Source organism: Diplotaxodon limnothrissa, linkage group LG3, assembly GCF_057381915.1.
Source record: "Diplotaxodon limnothrissa isolate DT_005_m linkage group LG3, D_limnothrissa_male_GT1.1, whole genome shotgun sequence".
Classification (NCBI taxonomy): Eukaryota; Metazoa; Chordata; class Actinopteri; order Cichliformes; family Cichlidae; genus Diplotaxodon; species Diplotaxodon limnothrissa.
The window spans coordinates 65106001-65127639 of NC_140598.1; the positions used below are offsets into that span (position 1 = coordinate 65106001).

General features: G+C 42.1%; 2 protein-coding genes across 2 annotated transcripts in view; both read right to left on the reverse strand.

Moving 5' to 3' along the window:
- Window positions 1-10897, reverse strand: part of LOC146636916 (mitogen-activated protein kinase kinase kinase 11) — a 66646-nt gene extending 55749 nt beyond the window's left edge. The window contains exon 1 of the mRNA XM_085349740.1: window positions 8960-10897. Within this exon, the coding sequence (XP_085205866.1) occupies window positions 8960-9716 (757 nt within the window). The 5' untranslated portion in view covers window positions 9717-10897. The remainder of the gene's footprint in view (window positions 1-8959) is intronic.
- Window positions 10898-13674: 2777 nt separating this feature from the next.
- drap1 (DR1-associated protein 1 (negative cofactor 2 alpha)) lies at window positions 13675-21277 on the reverse strand. Its single transcript, XM_085351118.1, has 7 exons — window positions 21116-21277; window positions 20448-20520; window positions 20148-20241; window positions 18879-19004; window positions 17900-17990; window positions 17713-17801; window positions 13675-15071 (listed from the first exon to the last, which is right to left on the reverse strand). The coding sequence occupies exons 1-7, from the start codon at window positions 21155-21157 to the stop codon at window positions 14879-14881; spliced, it is 708 nt and encodes a 235-aa protein (XP_085207244.1). The 5' UTR covers window positions 21158-21277; the 3' UTR covers window positions 13675-14878.
- Window positions 21278-21639: the final 362 nt, after the last annotated feature.

Genomic DNA, 21639 nt, shown 5'->3' on the forward strand with positions numbered 1-21639 from the left:
AAAAAAAAATTCAGCTCAAGTCTGTCCTCACATGTATGAGTCTCCAGATCCAATCTGCTCTTCATTATAAGCCTCACTGGATTGAGCAAGGCTGTTATTTCCAACAACAGCACAGGAAAACAAAGCAGTCAGGTATCTGCCTAAACTGCGCATCGGGTTAGCCTAGCAAACTCCCCTCTGCCTTATCGCCCACTGACACTCTGAGCCAGCAGCAACACAGCTGAGCTCTACCCCTGGTGACCCCCGCGCCGTTCCCAGTCAGGACGCCCCAGGCGTCCCTCGGATATGCCAGTCAGCAATTGGCACTGAAGAGGCAGCCACGTTTATGGATCCTTCAAAACGAGGCACTTTCTGCTCACTTCTGAGGTTACTCTGTCTGCTGAATAAAAACAGTTAGCATGTGCTAAATTTTCTCTTCTCGGTAAGGCAGTTAAGAGGGTTGAGTGCTAGACTCTGCAAGTAATTAAGTAAAGTTTAAAAACAGACACTGTGCAACTTACTTCACGCTATGTATTTTAATACTGAAATATACTGAAACTAAGCTGATGTGACAGCTTTGCTAAGCATCACAGATAACACACACATTTCTCATTTTTACTTTTAGATGATTATGGTTCATTGCCATTTCTATGCATTTCCCAGAGACTTTGAGAAATGAGATTTATTCTTTTCCCCTGTGTTTTTATACATATACATAAAACACTATAAATCAAATCACTATTTCTGTCAAGCTTTAGGGTTCTTTTTTATACCTGAGATAAACAGGCTATAAACACATTCTGTACATATCCTCAGTACAAATTCAATAAACCTTCAAATGTAAACAAAGAAGAACACAAACAAAACTGAAGTATTCACTGAAATGTGCTCCACTTACGCTCCAAGGGAGGGAACAAAGAAAGAAAGCACAAGAAGTGTCACACTGCTTCAATAAAGTGTGCAGTGGGCTCATACATGGATCAGACTTGCAAATTCACAACGGATCCCGTTTCAATTGTCTTTCTACTCACCGTGCAGAGCCAGGAAAAAACAACTAGGAAAAACAGATGTGGCCAATGAGGGTTAAATAATAATCAGCTGCTTAAGTCCAAAATATTTGGCTGTGGTTACTGGTATCGTTACTTGTCATAGTATTAAAGGTAACTGTGTGACCTTTTTGACTGACATTTGTACTGACACAGGGCATTCTGGGTATGTAGGTTGCGTTTGGCTAAGCCAGGGGTGGGCAACTCCAGGCCTCGAGGGCCGGTGTCCATGCAGGTTTTAGATGTGTCCTTGATCCAACACAGCTGATTTAAATGGCTAAATTAGCTCCTCAACATGTCCTGAAGTTCTCCAGAGGCCTGGTAACGAATGAATCATTGGATTCAGGTGTGTTGACCCAAGGTGAGATCTAAAACCTGCAGGACACCGGCCCTCGAGGCCTGGAACTGCCCACCCCTGGGCTAGGCCTTCCTAAGAAATGTACCTGTCCATGATGTTTGTGCTTCAGTACTGCTGAGAGAAGTTCTAGTATTTTATTAGTCTGTGAATTAGTGCGTATCGGCAGGTGGATAATCTGGACATGAAGAATCAAGTTTTTGGATGCAGGTTGTACACATCATTTTATAATACTTGGTGCCCCAGTCACGTATGTAAATACGGTCGTTTCTGGCTCCAAAAAACCAACATGGTACCAACCAAAGGACTAACATCAAAAGGTACAGTCAGCCATTTTTGAGTTTGTTGGAATGTCTTCCAACAAATTGATGCATTTTTCTAAACTGAGAATAGTAGCGGGTGCTGCTTTTCAAAGCTAACCTGTTTCAACGCCATCTTGAATACAGTGGCCAAGATGGACATCACCATTCTACCTAATCGCATTTCACGTGTGTAGCTAAAGACCAAACACATAAGTAGTATGCCCAAAGCAGAGGAGAAGAGAATTCACAGGCATCTACCTGTTGTGTCTGCAATGACAAAAACAGCAGAAATATCCTCAACAACTCACCTCAGTATCATTGTCATCAAACAGAAGTGCGTTTCAATGATTCATTAGGCCTGGATACCTGGCACAGCTGAGACAGCAGACTGACAGCCAACGCTCGCTACAGATGATTGGTGGCCAGAGTTGCTTGTCCTACAATGGCCATCCTATCAATCTGTCAATCCTTTCCGTGTCCGGGCCGGGTGAGGTTTCCCGTGTTGAGTCAAATTAAGCCGCAGGCTCCACTCCTGGATCTGAAGGTATTTTTGTTTTTTAAAACCCTGACGTCTAGCAGTGAGACTTTACGTACTTCAACTTTAAGACTTTAAAAGTGAGAAATCTCGACAAAATCAGATAAATGTCTCCAAGTCTTTTGCTGTGACAAAGTCCATTCATCTGATAGTGTCAGAAATTTTCCCTAGCTTTCTCCATCATCTCTTTCTCACTAGACCGTAAAACACAAACAACACCTCTGTAAATAACATGCAGTAAATATGTGGTAAACACTTACTGCACTCTCACACATCCAAAAGAAGCCAGTTCGCTTCCCTGACCGACCAATCAGAAAATCTAAAGTCAAACCACTGCCACACCGGAGTGTACCGAGGGAAGCATCAAATTATAGCATGCTATTAACATCACTGAGTAACTAGTTTGTGCAACGTTAGCAATACATGGTGGAGATTTGGAATTTAATCAATTATTGATTTTACTGAACTGCAGGTTAAAGTTAAATCTAGTGACAGGTCACCACGAACGGTTGAAATAAAATTGTAGAGGCTTGGTGCCATCATGTTGGCCACTGAACATTTGATTTAGTTTTCAATACTAAGGAAGACTGCACACTAAAAAGCACTAATGAGTAGCTAGCAAGTAATGTAAAACCAGTACGACGTACGTTACAGGTATTTAAGGTACCTAGAAGTGAAAGTGAAACATCAAACAAGTCCTGATTGTGTTCGACATAAATGCTTCTTTTTTAATGAGAGAGCGTGCTGTGTGTCAGTAAACTAGGGCATGGGTTAGATACAGGCATGTGCAAGTGCTGCATGATTCGGTATGACACAGCTTTGTGTGAAATTTAATCTAAATGTAATCTAATTTAATTTAATTTAAAAAATGTATGATGTAACAAAGAAGATATATTTGGTCTTCTCTGCGTGTAATTATAAGATGTGGTAATATTTGAACATGAGGAAGACTGTAAGACTGTAAAACATGTAAATGTATCTGCAATTTTGCAAGTGACAAAGTATTTTTGGAAAACAGGATGCTGGTACCACTTGTGATCTGCATGCAAGTAGCGTGCATCAAGTGCTTTAGTGAAACGGGCAACAGCTCAGAAACAGGCTCTTAGGAGCTCCAGCATCTTTCTGAGAGGATTGCCAAACATGAAAGCAGCAGGAATCACCTGGAAAAAGCACAAAATTTAGGCTCGCTTGGCAGTGAAATTATAGTGAGATTGCTCTGCATTTCAAACAGGGAACTGAGCAGCTAAAGGCAGCAAGACAAGGTGAGCAGGTAGGTGCTCAATGGGATTATCAGCCTAAATTAAAACTGTGTGAAACTGTCCTGCCGTTTTTTCCCCCATTGAACATGTAGCCTGTGGAAGCACGTCTCTGTTCACACATGCCCTACACCATGTGTGGCTCAGCTCAGCTGTGTGTAGTCGAGCAGTGATGTAGAGTGTGAGATGAAAAGGGAATTTGTGCAACAATTTAAGTAACATTTATGACAGATCAACATCAACTCAAGCTGCTACTAATTACTGATTTCAACAGAAGACAACATAAATGTTTTTGCACCCACAGGAAACCCACCGAGGCGCAGCAAGGACATGCCAGTGTCACACAGAGAGGCTGCAAAGTGACAGTGCAAACCACTGCACCTCAGATTCCTCTGTGGTTTCACCAAGAGTCGAAGATTCAAAAGTATTCAGTTATCTGTAGTACAGGGGTTCGCACTTAAACCAGGGTAGGGCCTTGCTTTGTGGAGCTGGGTGTGTATATGCACTCCTGCATCTCTTTTGCTTTTACATCGCTGTTAAATAACATTAAATAAAACTTTGCACTACTAATGTGTCATATGGTGGATTTGTAGTCAGAAGATGTCAATCGCATTTAAGCATAATTATCTGAAGATCCACTAGCTAAGAGGCCGCTTATAGTCTGTCAAAACTAGATTCTGAAAAATGCATTTAACATTTTTACATTACGCTGCAAAAGTTGTTCAGACCGACGTCAAGAAGGGATTTCCCCATTGAAATTAGTCCGTAGAAATATAACACTGATTAACAGTTTCCTCTGCCTCAGGTTTGTTATTGGACAGTGAGAAATGTGCATACGTGAGCTGTCTCAGTTTCTTGAGTCATAAACAATGTTACTGAAGCCTTGCACACAGATTGCACTGAATGTGTGCAGGCACGTTCCTGTCTTTACCTCTAACATTAATCTAATTTGATAAGCAAAAGCCCTGATGTATTAAAGTGTCACATGGCAAGATGTTACTTTTTTCTCAAGACCACATTTTCCCTTCTACAGCTTGCCTTGGCAGCGAGTCCTAAAATTGCTCCATTAGGAGGCTATTATGCTTTATCAAGGGATAGGTTTCAAGCTCTGTTTGCTCTGACTGACAGGTTTGCTGGAAGTAGCTTGCTCGTTCCACCTACTGCTCCATTCTGCTGCTGTCCTTGACACAAATTAGGATAGTCTGGCACTCGCTACAGCCAAGAAGGCATCTGTGACTATAGTCTCATGAGCTGAAGTCAACAAGAAATTAAATAGCTCCACAAAATTAGTATAAATTCTTCCCACATTCCCAATAGTGAAGTGACGAGCATGCATTTAGCTAACAAAATATTTGACTGGCAAGCTTTTCTTTTCTTTTTTTTAAAAAAAACAAAACAAAAACACAGGTGCATGTTTGGACTTTATCGCGCGCTCTCATTCCCTCCTCTAAAAATTATCTGCACCATCAGGAAAGCAGACTAAAAAGTCTAAATGGCCCTCATATGCCCTGCAGCCACAAAGAGGAACGGTGATGTGTAAATGCAGTGCTAACAGGAGTGCATTTCACTACATGCATGTAAACGCCATACACCCAGCCACCCAGCTACCCACCCACGCGCACACACACAGAGGATGTTTTGAGTGTGCTGCAGTGTGGGCACCGGGGGCCCTGAATGAAAAACATGCTGGTAGAGGACATGTATCAGAGGTTTGTCCACTTGTGGAAAAAAAAACATGTTGATCAAAGATCCAACTGTGGCTTCTTCCTGAAAACGGGAACTGTGAGTTTTAGCACAGCAAATGATTAGCTTGACACTTTCCTCACCGACTCAGCTAAAGCCTCTGCAGTTTGATGGTGCGTGGTGACTCTTTGGTATATCAGTCCGCGGGTGACACTTTGAATGAGCTTCTTGAAAGCCAACAGATTGAGTTTTACTGTAGATGAAGAAAATATGTTGCTGCTTTGAAATTTTAATCACAGAAATGTTGAAACGAATCAATATTTTTCATAGAATCGGAAAAAAAAGGTTCTATGTGCAGCGTAAAGGATGTCACTCGTAATGATGAGCCCACACCCACACATTTTCGGTTAGCCATCATCCACTCTGTTCCACAAGGGTGTAGTCGTGCGGTGCCATGTTAACACTCATAACATGGTTAAGGTCCGTCTGCTGTCTCTTCTTGATTTGGTTATTATAAATACTGATAAATCAAGAAATAGCCAATATTATCCCATAATATCAACCTGCCAATAACTCGATGGGGCTCTAACTCAACAGTCTAGTAAAACAGAAAAAATGCAATAAAAGCTGCAGTGATATGAGAGGCATTGCGAACAGGGAAATAAACCCTGAAGTAAACCTTATCCAAACGGATAATCTGATAAACTGAGACCTGAATGGGACAAAAGTGTCATCCGCTGTACCGAGAATTGCAAAAATTACGAAACCCTGACACACTCAAGAATTAACATATTTTTACAGGGTTTTTTCTTCCTTTTTTCCAAGAGAAACGGGGAGCAGGAGAGCTAACTGTACTGTTTCCCAAAGGTAAACGGTAAAAATAAGAAAGTACTACTGCTTCCCAGGGGCAAATGCATGAATTTTATTTAGTCATTACCCTGTTTTCCTCTGGAAAAAAAAGTTGTTGATAAAAGTTACACCTCTGATTGTTTTCTTACCAGTGGTTTTATAACGGGGCAGGTTGCGGTAATGTATCATTAATTGAGTTGTTGGTGGCTAAATAGGCAGGCGTTTTTCAAGACAAAGCTTAGAAGAATGAATAGAGGTCTTAAATTTCTCCTATTCTGTGTTCACATGTACAGGCTGGCAGCCGGGGAACAACAAACACAAACATAAACTTATGGTTCTAATTAGAGATCATGTTAGCAGTGGAAATGCAGAATAAGGAACCCACCATTTAGCAGCTAAAACGACAAATCCTGGCATTAACTAAGTTATTAAGCTGCTTAATGTGCGACTAAGTGACCGATCCAAGCCGCAAGCCGATGTTTTTGGTAGCTTAAGCAGACAATGAAGGTGTGAGACAGAGACAGGTGCTTGTTTGTAGATAAGCAGCATGGATTAGCTATAGAGCAATGTCTGCGGCTTTGAACCACTGTGCTGGTTATTAGCCAGTGATTGCTAAAGATGTCGGTTTTTTCATAAAGACTTGTATACAAAGCCCTTAAACCTAACCACAAGACGCTAAAACACCAAAGTGCAGAAGGTGTGAAAACTCTTCGGACGTGCAGACGCCAGAGTGAGAGACAGGAGATGCTGCTCCACTCTCCGGTCCCCACTTGCATTCAGTGGAATTCCAGTTATGGCCTCTGGCTCTGAGCCAAGCGCCCCACCATGAACTCTGATGCTTCTGTTAAATCAGCACCTTCCACCCTACAATTCACAACAGCGATACAGCTGCTGTTTAGAAGCCCTGCAGAGAAAACGACTATTCGCATTAATAATCCGTCACTGTAACAAATGTTAACAATTAACAATATTAAACCTTTTGCCCCCCCTTTACCATGACATCATCGTACAATGAGTTATCCTTTCCTCAGCCCACCTCAGCCTCAGTTCTTTCCTGCGTTCGGTCACTTACAGCGACATTTGGAAGCAGGCTTTTTGCCTCCTCGCTGACAGATTCCTCCCTGTTTGACTGCAGAGCGCTGGCGCAAAATGGCAGCTATAGAAAGAAGAACTTGCACCACTATTCTGAGGAACTGACACTACAATCTGAGGGCAACTGTGGATGATTTAGGACATGCTGTACCTTCAAAGAAACCGCCCCATTAAGATTTTTGGTTTATTTAACCGGCGCTCTTATCTCGGGGTGTTTTTGCACCTGTCCGTTAAACCTGTCAGAGTGGCGCTTCCAGCCATGCACATTACTGTCGAACTGAAAAAATGTCTTTTTCGAATGACCCCACCTCCCTCTCTCTCCCCACAACAGGATATTGCTCAGGAATAAGGTCGTACGGAGACATGTAGAGGCAGGCCACAGACAAAGATTCAGTGAAGAATTAAAAAACAAGAGGCAGGAGAGAGATAGGATCTCTCGGGCACACAGAGAGGGATTGTGTTCGCTCTGGCCTGTCTCCTACACAAACACTACATTAAAATAACTCCTCTGGTTTTTTTTGTGTGTGTGTGTGTTACAGCAGATGCACTTCCAGCTGGGAAATAACCTGACAAGGCAGATGATACGCAATAGGTGAGGGTGAGGCCATTCTGTGGAGCACTGATGATACCGACAGAAACAAAAGGCACGATGGAAATATTGATATCTTAGGATGTGCTGAATCCACTGCTATCAGCAAACCTTGAATCAAGAATATTGCCCTTTGGATGCTCCCATCCAAGGCCACACCCTAAAAAAAGTGTTGCTAGGTGATCTTTTTCTCTCGGTGTAGTTTGGTGACCGGGATCTCTAACAACACAAAGGATGAGCAGAGGAAGGGTTTTTTTTTTTTTTAGGCCACAGCAGAGTTGATGGGGATTATATGCTGCGTCACAGGAATGATAATAACAGAGAGCAAGCTGCTGCACAAATTCAGCTGGCTCTCTGTTTGGGTTAAAGCTGCCGTTAGATGCTGAGAAAAGAGCTTCTTATTCTACAGAAAAAAAGGGGGGTGAGACAGAAAGCTTTATCAGTGATACATCTCCCTGCATTGTTGCTTTAATTACAAGGTCCAACCCCTACGTGTCTGCCACGAGGCCCCGAAAACACTGACGCAAGACCTTTGATGCAAGAAGAGGACAGCATTAAAGTCCAAAGTGTGAAATATAACGGTGCCGAGAAGTAAAACTCGTCCACTGCATTCTTTCACTGGAAAAACTTGGTATTCTTGTCCTATGAGCAGTATGCAAACACACACAAGCAGGCACACAAAGATGACAAACAAAAGTAAATTGACCCATGCAGTGAAGGGACCAGGAGTTATCCTGTGAGGGAATTTTGCTGGCAAGGTTCGGGTGCACATCCCCCACAAATCAATACAAAGATGTAATGAGAGCGCCCCGGAGAATGTTTTGGAAGAGTGGTGTGTTCAATCCATTCAGTGGAGCGCTGCAGACTGGTTTGGCACACACTGGCCCTGCATTACCCTAAGACACTTTATGTTAGTTTTTCCTGGTATGCATCAGCCGCCTATAGGTCTGGCCTACCTTATATAGCCCAGGAGTCACATGAAGCCTAGATAAATCTGATCTTCTTATCAATAATGATACAGAATCAGAATGAGAGACAGACTAATCTGGCAATGTGAATGATAGCTTAAAAGGCCCTCTTTGTTCTAGAAAGGCTTTGTAAACACTGAGAGATTCCTTTAGGAGCTTTACAGTACAGCCATGTTCATTAGAGCCATGAGGCTTTCCTAAGTAGAAAGCCCTGTAATTATATCCAAACCTTTGATTTCGTTGAACTAACCCCAACAGACAGACTGAAGCTATGCTGATCTGCGCTGCGGGCTTGAAGGACTTACTGTTGTTGGACTTGAGATCCCGGTGGATGACAGGGACGATGGCTTCACTGTGCAGATACAACATCCCTCTGGCTATCTGCACAGCCCAGTTGACCAGGACGTGCGGCGGTATTCGACGGCCTGCCAGAGCACGGCTCAGCGGCCCACCTGAGGCGTACTCCATGATGAGGCACAGGTTGGGCTCCTGCAGGCACACGCCCTGCAGGGCGATGATGTTGGGGTGGGTGAGCATGGAGAACAGACGGGCCTCCTGCCTCACGTTCTGCGCTGTCACACTGATGTCCTCGTCCGGGTCTTGGCGGGCGGCCTTCACCGCCACCAGCTCTCCTCTCCATGTACCACGATACACTTTTCCAAATCCCCCGACCCCAATGACCTCCTCCAGGCTCAACTCCCGGAAATCTACCTCTTCAGGTTCAAACTCACCCACCACAGCCGGAGCGAGCTCATCCACCACGGCACTGCCCGGAAGTTTTCCATATCCACTCGGCTTGAAGGAGCCGTAGTTGGATGGGAAGATACCCACCTTGTTGTTGACCTTTCCCGCCCACCAGCCCTCATCCCCTGATATCTCCGAGTCCAGAGAGAGGACTTCCACCAGATCGCCTTTACGTAAGGTGAGCTCATCTTTACAGGATGCCTCATAGTCAAATAAGGCTGTCCACACAGGGTTGGTGAAGTTCCCTTTTTGCGATTGTTCCAAATTTTTCCAGTTGGACAGCGGGCCACGGCTGAATATATTCTTCAGTGGCTCCATGGAGCCTCAAGCAGATGTTTTGACTGGATATGATTTAGCACCCCAAGGGTTTGAAAATAAAGTACAAAGGAGTACTTTATTGCGCCTCGCTCCCTTTCCTGTCTTTCTTGTTGGCTCATCAGGGACTAATGAAATGTGTTCAAAAGTTGGACCAACAAGTGGGCTAGAGGAGAGCAGTCAAAGACAACAGAAGCGCAAGTGTCTTTTATTCATCATCGCATTAAACTCGTCTCTCCATCGGATGATTCACTAGAGATTGCTTTTGTTTGATTAAGGCTAAGTGTTTCAAAGCTCAGAAAGACAGCACTGCTTCCACTGAAATTCTCTCTGTTCAAGTGATGTGGTGTGTGGTTTCCCAACACATGGTTTAAGCACAATATCATTTCACCGGCCTGTATTTAAGGGCCTCTCGAATCACCTCATTATGGCTAATTTAGCTCTTCTTCCCCCTCATTCAAAACTGCCACCTGTTGAGTCCTGACTTTGTTTTGTTTTTTTTAGAGAGGGAAAGTGTAAGAAGACGAATGAAAACTACTCCGCTTACTGCGAAACACTCCCAGGTACTGCTATTGCAACTGGTAATAAAGGTTCCCACCACACTTAACTGTCCATTTTGAGTTTTTATGTATTTTTAGCCATTAAGTGCAGTGGCCACCACAAGCAGGAAGCGCTGAAAAGCGGAGAAGAATAGCAGGAAAGGAGCATTCAGTCCAGCCAACCAGTGTTTTACGACAAGTTTCAGAGCTGTCCAGTTCGCATTAAGCCCAAAACTCCAATAACGGCGTCTCACCGCAACTTTGCGGCACTTCCGCAGGAAATCCCGCATCCCGTTGCGCCAAAGTATCCATGCTCACGGTCTTATGGGAAGCACACGAATAGCCAGCCTTTACCATAACATAAAGCAAACTTGGGGACCGCCGACTTTGTAACAGGAAGAGCTCTCCAAACCTGCTCGGCTCTACTTTCCTCAGAGAAACGCAGTAAAAACAAATCCCGTTAGTTCCTGGTGGGAGTTCAGCGCGTGGCCTGGTCCGGCTCGAGTCCCCCGTTCTTACAGTCGGTATCCAAAGAGCGGAACAACTCCATCATAACTTCATATCACACTTGTCTTCCTCACGCAGAGTTCACTCGCCAGGTTGTCGAACCACTTCTACGTCTGCGCTTACGGTCAGTGGAGAGGGTGGGGTTTCAAAACTTTTTTTCTCTCCCAACAGGAAAAGAGTCAGATGACAGAGCGTCGTCAAGTTACGGGAAGCGGCGTAACGCGTTCTCTTGAAACTTTCAGAATAAAACTTGTGGGCGCCTTTACGTGGTTGCTCTATAACTTAGTTACTTAGAAGTTAGAAGTGTTTAGCTGCCCAGCTATGCAGCACAATACGCTATAATACTAACTTATATCTACATTTACTGTTACTAGAACTACTACTACTACTACTACTATTATTGTTGTTGTTAATAATCTTGCTTTCCAGTGCAATGAAAACCCTGTACGAAGCCCCGTGTAATGTAATTTCAAGTATCACCCCAATCAAGTCAGTCTATATTATATACCTAATAAAAGTACCCATGTCTGAACGGGATACTATTTTGCAGCAGTAACCTGAGATAAGAAATGGTTATTATGACATGTGAGTAAAGGTAAAAGAATAAAGTTAAAGTGGTTTGTGGCCTCCTTTAAAAACATATAGTTTGTAGTTCTGATACTTTTATTTTAAAAGACTTCCGCAGTTCCGGTATTAGCTAACTTCTTGTTAGCTAACTTCACCAAATTAAGCAGCTACTTAGAAAACAACAACAAAGAGGAAGTTTTTGCCTTCGCATACATTTTTTTTAATCTAGTCCCATTAAAATGAGGTTTGACGAAATGACAATAATAGTCATTTAATGATGTGATTCTGAGATACTTGGTAGAAGAGACATCTTTTAACCGCAGATGTTGTCTTGATCTTACGGGACAGTTTAATCTGATTTTTATTTTGAAACCACCTGGGGAAAAATAAACTCATAAATGCTGCAGTATAGTTATCAGTATGGTAGAATTTTTGGTAATCCTGGCGATGAGCCAATGGAAGTCCATTAGTGCCAAATAAAGATTATGATTTATGCAGTGAAAAGTTCAAATTGTGAGAACTACTTAAATATAGCATTTCATAATTTGGCTTTCTTTAACATAACATTTTTGATTTTGATTTTTTTTAAATATATTTTATAATTTAATTCAATATTACATGGAACATTATGTAGTGTAGTACTAGGTCACTGAACACTGTACCAGATATTTTTTCAAGGATGTGTGTGGCAGTCTGCTGTCAGCATGTGTCCTATGGGTGGTATACAGTGAAAGGTTTTTTGCATTGCTGAAAATAAGTCAGACCATTCTTGGGTGTCGGACTTTCCCAGGCTGTCCTTTGTCACCGATTGTGTTCATAATTTCTATGGACAAAATTTCTAGTGTTCATGAGAAACGGCAGAAGGGGAAGGTGTCAGGTTCAGTGGTCTCAGGATCTTGTTTCTGCTGCTGCTGATGTGGATCTCTTGGCTTCAGCAAACCATGAACTCCAGTTTGTGCTGGACAGTTTACAGCAGCACGTGAATGAGAATTAGCACCCCTGAGTCTTGGGTCAAGGCTTTCAGTCACTCTGGGTCCAGGACTTGTTACTGCCCCAAGTAGAGGAATTTTAAGTATCAGTAAGCAGGGTGGGAGGGCGGCATCCACAACCATCCATCTGTTGTGGTGAAAAGAATAAAGTTATGAAGCTCATGATTGACTGGTCCATCTACGTACCCAACCGTGTTTTTTAACATGACGAAAACACCCACACAGGGTGCCCACCATGGTGGTGTAGTCACCTAATGTTTAAGAGTTATTTAAAAATAGCCTTCAGTAAAGACTGGAGCATATTTTAGTAATTGACTGCTGGTGTTCCCACTGATGAAGGTGCATTCTATCCATAAAAACAAAAAGACTTTATCTTGGAAAAGGTCAGGGAATTCCTCTTGGTCATATTTTCCCATGTTTGTAAGTCAGTGGCTTCTCAGGAGGTGACGGGAATCAGAGGGTCACCTCTGTCCCCGCCGGCTCCTGTGTGGAAACAGCACGCTTCCTTCTGTTAGCCCTTTGATGGCTCCCCTCCCTTCTTCCCTGCACCACGGCTGCCGTTTGTTTGAACACCAACCTCCTAAAGTCAACTACCGACACCCCATCCCACCTTCCTCCCTCTTTACCCCACATACACACACACTGAGCAAAACCCCTCCCTCCTCACAGTGCGCTGAGTCAACGCTTGTGCAGGAAGGATGCAGTTGTTTTCGTGGTCCCAGCTCTGCACTGCTTGGTCGGCTGTGTTTGGAGGTGGGGGTAAGAGAGGCGGCTGCATTTACACGACAAAGGGGACTGTTTAAAAAAAAATAAAAATAGAGGCAGGAGGAAGAGGAAAGGGGGCTGGATGAACAGTCAGGGCCAAGTGTGCCAGCTACTCTGAACACAACGCAAGCCCATGATAACAATCACATCTCTCACTTTTCCACAAACCTGTACTGTCTTGCACTTTTATCTGATTAAATACCAGAAGGAGACTGCAAAGCTGCGTCTTTCAGGCTGCTTGAGTCACCGGTTGGCAGATGCACAGCATCCAAGGTAAACTGCACAATAGAAAATGCAGAGAATTCCAAAGTGCAAGGATTTGGAACTACAAAGGATGTACTCCACGCCCACGAAGGTAAAAAAATTTCAGTGGAGGGTTTTTGAAATATTAGTAAGTGTACTTTGGTTTTGCCTTTAAGCCGATATTGAATATGGAAGGTACCTTCAAGCTCTCAATTCCAATGCAGAAATCAAACCAATACAAGGACCATTTTAATTGAAATATGAACTTTATTTTACATACAAAATAAAAAGAATGTTAAAAGTTTACAATACAGTGCCAACTGTCTGTTTGCAACCATTTCATACGGAGACTGACACATAAACGGGCGCCCCAACTCTGCTTCCAATCAACACATTTAAAAGAATCTAAAAAGGGGAGGAAAACAGTCAGGATAAAGGAGCAAGTTACTCAAAATTGGAGGAGAGGCCAGAACAGAAATGAGAGAGGACAATAGAAGGGGGGGGGAAAAAAGCTTTTAAAAACAAACATATGGTCCAAGAGTCACAGTATACTTCAGATGGGCAATTTAAGGGTATTAAATGGTCGAGTAAAGTAATAATAATAATAATAATAATAACAAGATCCAATTGCCAAAGTAACAGACCTCTGCCAGGGTCATGAACAACAAATAATTAACTCATTAACCTGCTGATATGATTGACTTCAGAGCTGTGAAGGTTTACAGTTCTCTTGATAAAAACGTGACTTAAAAATAGAAACTCATTGAAGGGGGGGGGGAGAAAAAAAAAAAAGAGGTGTAGCTAGCTAATGTATAGTAAAAAATACACCTGCTTCCTTATTTATGTTACAGCCAGACAATTGGGCTGCGAGTTGTGACAAAGCCGGGAAGTAGAGCTCAGAGCTTAAAAGCTGTATATCACAGCCAATCTATAACATAGTCATAACACTTCAGCAGCGAGACACCAACCTTCTCGATGATCATCTTCCAAATACTGTGCTGTTGCCTTGAAAGAAAGCTTCAACAACTACTATGTACGGATTCTTTCAGCCAACCTGAGGATCTGAGTGACGACGACTGATATGTTCAGGTCTACAACAGGAAACTGAGGGAAAAAAAAAGTTCCCAAAAGAAAAGAGAAAGAAAAGAAAAAGCTGCGAGGCCCAAGCTTGTTGTGCCTGCAAAAACGGTGACGACCACCATTTTTCCTAGTCAAAAATCGAGCGACTGACTTGTTAAAAAAGATCCTCGTTGGATTCTTCTCTACAATAAAATAAAAGTTTCTTTATAAAAAAAGAAGAAGAAGAAGAAAAAGAAAATTAAAACACATAATGTACAGGCTTTGTGTCTCTCGCGGTGGTGGTGGCTCTTATAGCTGGCCGCCAAGGGCGTTTTGGTCAGCAGGCTGCAATGAAGAGTCTCTCTCTCCTCTGCTTACAGCAGCTGCCAGAAAAACAACTTAAGAATTTGAAAAATAACATTGACTGTGTGTGTGTGTGTGTGTGTGTGTGGTAGAAGAGAATGAGAGAGTGTGTGAGCGGAGTGCTGAGAACGAGCTAAGAGTCATAGTCTTCGTCGTCGTCATCGTCGTCCCCGTTCTTGTGCGGTGCAGGGACTGTGGGAGGTGGTGCCATGCTCATCATGGAGGCGTGTGGGGCGAAGGCCACGGTGCCCGGAGGTTGCGTCGGAGCCATGTTGCCCATTGGGACCATGTTGGCCATGTGCATATATTGAGGGGGGGTGTTGGAGCTGTGGGGGCACAGGAACAGGTGTTAACATCTGAGGAGTCGTGTGCATTTTATGCACAAACTACCTTTTAAATTGAAACATTATTAGTCAAATTAACTGTGCACTAAAAAATAATGGACTATTTTAGAGTTAAGTATCCAAAATGAATCTTGATATTTACAGGGAACTCCAGGTACAACTTATTCAACTTGGGGCCAGCAAAGGTTTGTCTATCGATTCTAGTAGGAAAACAGCGCCCTCTTCCTGTTTTTGGCATAATTTCAGCCACCAGATTTCTCTCTCTTAACAGGCTACAGTAATAGTCATATATAAATATGCCTTTATGTGCTCTTAATGTGAGGCAATATAACTTTTTGAGAGAAAAAAAACTTTGCTTGTCTGGAGATTTTCTTACAAATGAAAAGTAAAAATGGCAGCACCTTCATGGGAGGCACAACGAAAACAGAGAGCAGCAGCTGAAAGATTATGCAAAGTAAATTGAGTGTTTATTTCTTAAGAGATCAGACAGCTTTGAACTCGATTTGCCGCTGATGTAATTACTGACCAATTAGTGCTTCTTCAGACAAGTCTTAAAATGCCATCCCAGTCAAGTGAAGAACCTAGCCTGGTGCCAGACGGAGTTCTCTGAGTATTTTGAGAAGCTGCTGATCTACTGGGCTTTTCCTGCACAATTCTCTCCGAGTTTAGAGAACAGTCCAAAATTAGAAGCTGTCCAGTTTGCAGGCAGTTCACTGGACGAAAATGTCTTGTCCAGAGAATAATGGGCAGACTGCTTTGAGCTGATAAGAAGCAACAAGAGCTCAAATAACCACTCGTTATTTGAGCGGACATCTCTGAATGCACAACACATCGAACCTTGAAGCAGATGGGCTCCAGCAGAAGACCACACCAGGTGCTGTCAGCTAGAAAGAGGAAACTGAGGCTACACTTCACACAGCCTCAACAAAATTGTACAATACAAATGGAAAAACGTTGCCCAGTCTGATCAGTCTTGATTTCTGCTGTGATATTTGGATGGCAGAGTCAGAATTTGGTGTAAACATGAAAGCATCCTGCCTTGGATCAGAAGTTCGTTCTGGTGCCATTGTTGTATGGGTGCATGGGTATTATATTGGTACACTTTGTGCTCCTTAGTACCAACTGAGCGTCATTACTAGAGTATTGTCACTAAGCATGTCCATCCCTTTATGGTCACAGCGTACCCATTTCTGATGGCTGCTTCCAGCAGAACAACGCAGCATGTCACAAAGCTCAAATCATCTCAAACTGGATTCTTGAACATGACAATGAGTCCAGTGTACTCAAATGGCCTCTACAGTCACCGCCAGTGGATGTGGGGGAATGGAAGATCACAGATATAGAGCCAAATCTGCAAAGTCGGTATCATTCTTTGATGTCAGTTTGGACTAAAATCTTAAGAATGCTTCCAGCATTTTGATGAATCTATGCCACAAAGCATTTAGACTGATCTGAAGGAAAAACGGGGCCCAACCCAGTCATTTATACCTAACAAACTGGCATGTGAGTGTAGAGTTGTATATGAGGGGAGGTCACATTGGGTTTCGAATATTATTATATCTGCTTGTAACAGTGCAATAATGGAATACAGCAATAGAAAACACTTTGAACTGCAGACATCTCAGACTCCACAAGCCTCTTAATTTTATTCTGTGCTGGCAAATTTGACCAAATTAATAAAGACTGAAATAAAACACATTTCCTACATTCTTGGTTACTTTTTCAAGTATGCTATATGGTTATTTACTGTTTTTATTACCATTTTCAATATCATAATCTCAGTTCTCAAGTAAACTCAGCATCACAAAGAGCGATTTGCTCTTCAAGCTCTGTAATCAGCAGACTGCAGAACAGTGTAACCCTAACTGCACCGAGTGAATGGTTGAAGCACAAGTCTCGTGATTTGGCTAGTGGGAAAAGCCTCATACACGTCAGGTCCCTGCTAATCATTTCCCAAATTCATATCGATGGAATTTTTGAATTGTTGTTCCATGTTTAGACGAGTCTTCTGTTTTTATCAGTTGATATAAGAATCAAGTTAAAGTGCTAATTCTGCCAGCTGTGATGTCTCACAGCACGTGTGTAGATAAATTGCTGAAAGTGTGCTAGTACAGAATAAATGGGGACAGTAGTGTGAAGAGGTTTGAATACTCAGAATACTGAAAACCAGAGATGTGCTGTATAAATGCCAGTCCACACCACTCCATGTTGTTCCAAAGCAGAGCTCACTCAGGGTGCCAGACCCAACTTGTTTAGTTTATTCTGTAATGTGTAGGTATGTAAACATGTTTATGTTGGACTAAATGTGCCTAAGTAACTACTTGCATCTTTTGCTGTATTGGTTTGCCCTCTTGTGGGCATCATGTAGTGTTTGAATGGCTCAAATGTGTGTGGGTTGTTTATAATGATTCAGCAGTTCTCATGAATTCTATGCCATTTTCTAGGCGTCTATCTCCTTTGTCATATGCTGTAAATCATTTTACATCTTTGTATCAGAGAGTCTGTTTTTCAGAGGGAAGAGCAGTGCAAGAGCTTAAAAGAAAACACGCCCTCCCTCTCTCCGAGTCTGCAGTCTGGGAGGATATTTCCAGACACACCGTCTCATGTGGATCTGGACACAAACCTGTGGAACCTGGATGGAGCCTGCAGATGTGTGCTAGACTGAGAGCCGTCCTCGTCGTCCCCGTCTGTCTCGCTGTCTTCACTGTCGTCCTGTTTCCATCACAAGGAAGACAACAGTGAGTCGTCTCCCCTCATACAGACAAACACAGTAGACAGGTTCAGGCCTCTACATGCAAATCATCTCACACCTCCTGCTCCGACTCTGTTCCAGATAACTTCTTGTCCTTGCCTTTGGCGCCAGCACCTCCGTTTTTGCGACCAGACCCTGGTTTTCGACCTCTGAGGAAGAAAAAAGATAACCGTGTAAGGAAATGTGATAACAGGTCCTACTTTAAAGTTTCAAAAGAATGTTTACGAGACAACACATGAAACAGAACGTACACTTGGGCTACTGTGGACGAGGGAACCAGAAATCAATTGTTTAACTTAGTGCACAAAAATGTTTTAAATGAAAAACATAGTAGCTAATGTGGCTTTTTTTAAAGCAGAAATTCTCTCCTTGCAACTTTAAGATAACTCCAGAGTAGAACAGTGTGACGCATACTGCTGGTGGAAATTACTCTGAGGCACTTGCTGACACCAAATGTCTAAACATTACAAGTTTTACGACCACTTTGAATTGAATATGAATCCAATCAGCCGCAGTCTGCAGAGAAAAGAAGTCTGCAGAGAAAAGAAACGTCTAATTCCCCGCCAAGCTCTCTGCTACAAATTAGCTGCGGTGCCGGCGTCTGATCTGACAGTCAATACTGCATTTTCTTGTCTACAATTCCTCAACAATTAATTTTCGCTCTGGCCAGTTCTTTCATTTTCTTCTGATAATCTAGAATCACAAAACTAAAGGAACACGGGAGTACGGTAACACTGCAAGGATTATAGACCAATTTACAGCAGTGCTCATTTCCAGAAGAAGAAAAGATAACGTACACAGATTCTGTCTGTTCGTGGAGCGAATCCTTTTTAGTTTAAACCGATGTGTGTGTGCACTTATCAGAGCTGACTGAATTACAAACTGCTTAATGAAATAAGTCCAAATTATCTGCAGCTGGATTGGCTGCCTCATATCACCCTGGAGTGTTTTGATCGTGTATGTGAAATACTCCTTCCATTTCAAAGCATCATGACTCTTTCTCTACGTGTTTGGGTGTCTGTGTGAGCGAATGTTACCTCCGTGGGACTTTCTCTCCTCCCCCCTCGGTGTGGTTCTCTTCCCCCTCTCCCTGCATGTCTGGCACCGCCGCAACCAGGTCTTTTAAAAAATCAAACTGCTGCTCCAGCTCAATGCACTGCTTTCTGTGAATAAATATGAACAGTTTTCTCCTCAGCCTTACTTGCCAAGTGAAATATAAGCTCGTATCAAAAAGACAGCAAGCTTAATGGTAGTACATACTCATTTTAGCAACACATACAGTCTGAGTCACAGGGAAAAATTGTTTTGGCGGGCTGTCTTACTCAGGCCAGAAATACTTTCAGATACAAGGGATTCAGCAGTGTACTGCAAATGTGCTCCACAGAACTATCAGGCTCCCACCACACAGTAAATCATGCTGTGTAACAGGATGCCATTTTTTTGTAAAGACGGCTCATAATGATTTTCCTTACTTATTTATCTTTTTGCAATGTGTAGGGTTAGTCCTTGTCAGTTCATCAAATGCTTTCCCACCTCACCATCTTACCTGAAAAAACATTCCAGGTGGAGGATACACATCCTAAATAGGAATCGTGGAAAATTTGAGGTTCCGGCTGTCATTAGCTTTCTCAAAAATATTTCAAAGGATGATGGCAGGGCTGTTTTTAGACATTTTCCAACATCATTTTTGAGGGGCTACTTTAAAATGACATTATCTACTTTAAAGTGTTTTAGGCAAATTTTTCTTAGGAAGATGAGAAAGAAAACCATCACAATCATTACTTAAAAAGTCAATTTGGATTTGGTACATGTTGTCATGTAAAAACAAAATTATGCTAGGGAATTATTCAAAAACACTCCTATTTTCAACATTTCACTGAGGATTATTTTTTGAGTAAACTAATGACTGAAGTCCTGAAATTTTGCACAATTCCCATTTTGTGAAATTTGATTAAATGAGATGAAAGAACTGTTAAATGTACTGTTAAAACCAATCAGAAGAAAACTGACTTAAAAGAAGTATGTTGTGTATATTATGAATAGTCGTTATTTTTAAATGTGAATCAAGCAAAGCTACTTTAGTAAAGTCCAAGAATGAAATTATCGAGCTGGAAGTTCATCATGAGTCCACTTTAAAAATAAACAAAATAAAGGCCTGACAGCATTTCAGCTACACTCATTAAAAACAAATACTATATAATATACCAGTGATCTGAACAGCAGATGGCTTTGCCTTCCTAAGACGTTCATCTCCAACACAGTGCAACACAGACAGGGCTCTGAATGAAGACAAACACAGAACTTACAGATGTGCCGTTGTCATTGTCTTTGCATTCCTAGATTGGGTGACTTGACAAGCCTTTGTAAGCAAGGACTCCAAAAAAAGCTCCAGTGCTCTTGCTGATATCTTGGATAAGGGAAGTACAGTGAAGCAGTGGTGTGTTTGTACTTTAAATCATCAAACTACCAAACATGCAATAATAGACAACTTGACACAACAACACAACAGACTAAGGAAGCATTTTTCTCTAATTATTAAACAGTCTTTTACAATTTATAATTCAAGACAGAACTTGCACAGTGACGACTGCAGGCAGGAAGGATACATATAATAACAGGCACTGCTGCAGCCACTTTGCCTATTTCTTCATCTGTCTGCATAATCTTCTTAATCCTTGCCTGAAATGAGAAAAGGTCTATTTTTATGCATGTGTCTACAGCAACGCTTCAAATTTTCATTTTCTTAAAAAACAACAACAAACATTTTCAGTGAAAACGCGCTGAAATTCGGGGACAACCTAGTAAAGAGTTTGCAGTACAGCACATCGAATAACGTGAGGTCCCCACAAAGTAACTGCAATCATTACTATTACACTACTCACGTAGTGTGAGGATTGTAGATACATTATCCAGCTTATTACAATAAAGAATGGATTTATTCACATTTATTTACGTGCCGTTTAGCCTAGCTTGAGATGCTAAAAACAACGTCAATTAGTAGACCAACTTAAATAGCACGCCTGCTATGTGTGTACACCACCAACTAATGACATACAGGGGATGTTTGGTCACTAATTTCATGACATCAACTACTTTTCACTAAGGCACGTGCTTTGTATACTAAATGGTTTGGGAGTGTTAGATGGCTTGTATGCTCTCTAAGCAACAAAAGAGGCCGAATTCCACTTAAGCTAGTTACAGAACTTAGCTTTCCATGTTACACTTTGCTAACGTTAGCTTGCTTTGACACCGGCTCAGCACAGTTTAAACTTACCGGAGGAAATCTGGCGTTGTATTTCTTCTTTTTGCTGGGCATAATTAAATTACCTGGGTGGCTAAACTAAAATAAAATACAATATATGCTATATTCGTATTCTATTTCATACAGAAATTCGCCTCCACCGCGCGCACACCAGATAGTGGTGGCTATCCGGCTAACTAGTTAGCACATCGTCTTCGTCACTCGTTCCTCGGTGCGGTCAGTTTGTTTCCGCAGGGTCTCCGTGCCGTCAGGTTGGAGCGCTTGTCGTTCCGCAAATGCAAAGAAAAGAAATACTTTTATTTAACCATAGTAATGGAACATGTTTATTTTTAAAGCTTAACAAAATACAAATGTGGGAAACTTACAAATTTGACTTGTACACATACCGAGGAACATGCAAGTTTTTTAAAAGTCGCTGAATCTAGTACAGCATAACTTATGTTTAAAATTATGTTATAGCAAAACGTAAAAAATATATATTTATATCATATATTTATATTGTTACATACGGTCGAATTTGTGGACGAGGTACGTAA